We start from the raw sequence: 4447 nt of genomic DNA, 5'->3' as shown, positions 1-4447 counted from the left end.
TCCCCACCGGCGGATAGGGGGAGGTGGATGGTCGGGCTACTCTATCATTTACGAGGGAAATCACTTGTGACATGACCCGTCTAGGGTGGAGTGGCACGACCACCTACCTCTGGAACCTCTGAGGTTCCCGCGGACAAAAAACTGACTACGGGGGTGTTCCCCTAAAACAAAAAACAAACATGGAGGACAAAGAAGGAATAAAAGTTACGGTGCAGGGCCTAAATAACCCAGTACCGGCGGGGAATAGTGATCTGCCTGCGAGTCACACCTCGTCGTCATCAAGCGATCGTGAGCAAACATCTCCCACAGATGTGGGTGCCTTGGCATCTGTGGTCGACGGTACTGCTACAAGCACGCAACCGAAAGGTAAAAAAGATGAGGAGAAAGGGAAGCGAAGGGGGAGTTTAATCTGGACCCAGCCATCCCAGGATGGGAGCGACCCTGACTCCGAATCAGACAGCAGTTGCAAAATTAACACCACCGTTGTGGAGAAGCCCGTTAACGAGGAGGTCCACAAGATGGTAGAAGAGGTAAGCGAAAGCATATCTAAACTTACAACGGAGAAAAAAGTTCGGTGGACTGGAGCCCAGAGACGTAGGTACCAGAGGATCCAGGCACAGCTAAACAAAAAACAGCGGGCCGCACCAAAAGAGATCAACAATCCCTCCACTTCCTCGGAAGCGGCGAAGAGGATTAGATCTCCAGAGGAGGAAAATACCGCCAAACCAAGTAAGAAGAAAATGAGCTTCCCACCATCAAATGCCCCAAGCAATTCCTCTCAAAACCCACGCGAAGGAGACTGCCCAAAGAACCCTTCGACGGAGGGCGAAAAGGAGTGCTCGGGCACGAAGAAGGTGAGCGCGACCGCGGAATCCTCTGGAAGTACCAAGGGCTCTGATAAGAAGCCCAGGGCCTTCCAGAAGAGGAAGATGGGCGCAGAGACTGGCTCGGAGCCGCCATCTACTTACGCCAAGGTGGCCAGGAAGAACTACAGGGACGAGAGGTGCTATGCAGTGATCGATACCAGTAGAGGGTCCGGCAGATTACCTAAAGAACACCAGCAGGCCATCGAAAATATGGTCAGCGATAAAATACTGGAACACATTCTAAAGAGTGGGCCAATAAAAATAGTCAGCAGCGAGCTCAAAGGGGACCTTTTAGTATACCACTTGGGACCGCACGCGAACCCGGCCGCTCTCGAGGAAGTCATCAACAGTGTGACAACTCCTTGGGAAGGCGGAAAATTGAAGCTGGTGAGGAAGGACGAGATACCTCATCTGACTAAAGCGACGGTTTACGTCAAAGGGTATGGCTGCAAGTTCGAGACAGAACGCATGCTCGAGGTCTTTGGCAAGCAAAATGAGACCTTGGAAGTGAAGAGGTGGGAAGTCTTCCACAGGGAGGAGAAAGAGGATGGCACTCTCCTTGTGGTTGGAATTGACGACCTCTCACTATCCAGTCTTACAAAGACAAAGGGTAAGGCGTACTACATCTGTAATGCAGTCACCTTTAAAGTTGGAAGGGCACGAGTCGGGGAAGAAGAAGAGGATGCCCACCAAACCAGCAAGGAGGACAAACCACCGAGCAATTCCGAAGAGGGGGTCGAAGCCATCAGCGACTCCCAAGAAGCACGATTACTGGATGACTCATGATTGAGGTCATCCAGATAAACCTCCATCGGAGCGAAACGGCAACTCAAGCCCTGATGGATAAAATAAACAAAGGTAAAATACACATCGGTTTAATCCAGGAACCTTGGACCGTAAAGAACAAGGTTTCCGGACTAAACCACATTAATTACCAACTCTTTTACGCTAATACAGGAAACCGACCGAGGACCTGTATTATATGCCATAAAAACTTATGCTTTCTTTTCTCCCCAGAGTTGTCAACCTCGGACGCCACAGTGTTGAAGCAAGGGAATGGTAATATATACCTCGCATCAATCTACCTGCCGTTCGACTCGCCGACATTACCACCTTCGTCGGAGCTACAGCAACTGGTGAGGAAAATCAAGCAAACAGGTAACGAAGTACTAGTAGGTAGCGATGCTAACTCTCACCACATTTCGTGGGGTAGTACTAATACTAACAAGAGGGGTCAAGCCCTTCTAGAATTTTTGAATACTAACGACCTGATAACCCTTAACATAGGAAATACACCAACCTTTGTTAACAGAGTTAGGGAGGAAGTATTAGATGTAACAATATGTTCAGAAAATCTAATAAACGAGGTACATGAGTGGAGAGTTTCAAAGGAACACTCCTTCTCTGACCATAGGTATATTAGGTTTAAAATATCAAGGCCACCGCCGAATCCGATAACTTTCCGAAATAAATCCAAAACTAATTGGGCTAAATTCGGAAAACAAGTTAAAGATAGACTAGGGCAAGAAGTTGAGGTTTGCCTAAGCAAAGAAGATATTGATAGGAATGTCAATAAACTAACAGAGGCTCTAGTAAGGTCTTTCGAAGAAAGTTGTCCACTTCGAGAGAGGAAATCTGCCTACGAAAAACCCTGGATGACAGGGGAAATTCGTAACAAAGGCAAAGAGGTCCGAAGACTTTACAATAGGGCAAAACGTAAAAAAGCAGCTGTATTCTGGGACAACTACCAAACAAAACTAAAAGAATACAACAAAATGACAAGAAACGCCAAACGAAACTCCTGGAAGCTTTTTTGTGAACAGGTAGATAGCGTGAATGACGTCTCTAAAATTAAAAAGTTTCTATCTAAAACTCACTCACAACCCGAGCTTCTGGTTGATGAGACGGGTAAAAAGATGGAAACAGCCGAGGAAACTCTAAGCCTTCTGATGAGAACGCACTTCCCGTCGAGTACTACGGCACATACGGTGTCACCGATGGAGATAGCTTATGCATCAGAAGAAGCACCAAAAATCAACAACTTGATGATTAAAGAAGCAATAATGAGCTTCTCACCATACAAAGCAGCGGGACCAGACCAGATTTTCCCAGCCTTACTTCAAAGGGAAGTGGACTATATTTCGTCCAATCTGGTCGAGATTTTCAATGCTTGCTTAAACTTTGCGTATACTCCATTGGCCTGGCAAGAGGCAAGGGTAGTATTCATTCCCAAGCCCGGCAAGTCAAGTTATGCAATACCAAAATCTTATCGTCCGATAAGTTTAACTTCATTCTTACTCAAAACAATGGAACGGACGGTCGACACCATGATAAAGAGTAACATCCCTAACGATATGCTCAAGTACAAACAACATGCATACGTAAAAGGTAGATCAGTGGAAACCGCATTACATGAGGTAGTACACCACATAGAGAGAACCTTCGAGATGAAATTGTATACTCTCGCAGTTTGCATCGACATCGAAGGAGCGTTCAACAACGTCAGCACCGAAACGCTAATCCACTCCTTAGACGAGTTTCAGGTAAACCGGGCCTTGAGGCACTGGATAGACCACATGCTAAGGAATAGATGGATAAGCTGCGCGCTACAAGACGTAACAAAAAGAGACAAAGTTGGTCAGGGGACGCCACAGGGAGGAATACTATCACCTCTCCTATGGGTTACCACCATAAATAGTCTACTAAGGAACTTAACCGACGAAGGATTTGAACCCATCTGCTATGCAGACGACGTTATAATACTTCTTAGGGGAAAGAATCCAAATATACTCTGTAGAAGGGCCGAAACGGCTCTAAAAATAGCATACAACTGGGCTAGACCGAGAGGTCTAAATGTCAACCCGGAAAAAACAGAATTATGTCTATTCACTAGGAAAACGAAAATAGGAGCTTACGAAGAACCCGTTTTCCTAGATAAGATGATAAACATTTCTCCAACAATTAAGTACCTGGGAGTAATTCTAGACAGGAAACTTAAATGGAGAGACCATATTCAGGAAAGGGCTAATAAAGCCCACAGATGTTGGTCAACCTGCAGAAGAGCTATAGGCTCAAAATGGGGTTTCAATCCTAGGATGACACACTGGTTATACAGAAGCGTAATTAGACCGATTCTAACTTACGCTTCTGTGGTACGGTGGACAGCTACGGACAAGAAATGCAACGTAAAAGTACTGCAAAAAGTCCAAAGAACGTGCTGCTTAAGTATTAGCGGGGCAATGAGGACTACACCAACTAGGGCTTTAGAGACAATTTTATTTGTCCACCCAATAGAAATTCAGGTAAGGTATGAGGCAGCCATCGCAGCTATAAGACTTAAGTCGATGAGCGAGTGGATCGTAAGAGACCACCAAACATACCACCAAAACATATTACAGGTTACAACGGGTGAGTCAATAGATCATATTGTATCAGACCGTATACCTGAAACAATTGAATCCGCCTTGTGTGAAATTTTAATACCAGACAGGGACATGTGGATCGATGGAACCCTAGAACGGATGCCAACTGGAAGCTGTGGGTTCACAGATGGGGCCGTTCTAGGGGGGAGAACGGGTCTG

At 46.0% G+C, this 4447-nt stretch overlaps 1 protein-coding gene across 1 annotated transcript; it reads left to right on the top strand.

The window, feature by feature from the left end:
• Positions 1 to 730: 730 nt before the first annotated feature.
• LOC141402636 (uncharacterized) lies at positions 731 to 2490 on the top strand. The gene is made up of 2 exons (XM_073984314.1): positions 731 to 1724; positions 1884 to 2490. The coding sequence occupies exon 1, from the start codon at positions 741 to 743 to the stop codon at positions 1650 to 1652; it is 912 nt and encodes a 303-aa protein (XP_073840415.1). The 5' UTR covers positions 731 to 740; the 3' UTR covers positions 1653 to 1724; positions 1884 to 2490.
• The last annotated feature ends 1957 nt before the right edge of the window (positions 2491 to 4447 follow it).

Source organism: Musca autumnalis, unplaced genomic scaffold (genome assembly GCF_047663935.1).
Source record: "Musca autumnalis isolate F117 unplaced genomic scaffold, ASM4766393v1 scaffold_4, whole genome shotgun sequence".
Lineage (NCBI taxonomy): Eukaryota > Metazoa > Arthropoda > Insecta > Diptera > Muscidae > Musca > Musca autumnalis.
This window is presented reverse-complemented; position numbering and strand designations above follow the sequence as displayed.

Bases quoted from the DNA above. Each gene is read 5' to 3' on its own strand.
- LOC141402636 (XM_073984314.1), top strand. From the start codon at position 741: ATGAGCTTCCCACCATCAAATGCCCCAAGCAATTCCTCTCAAAACCCA.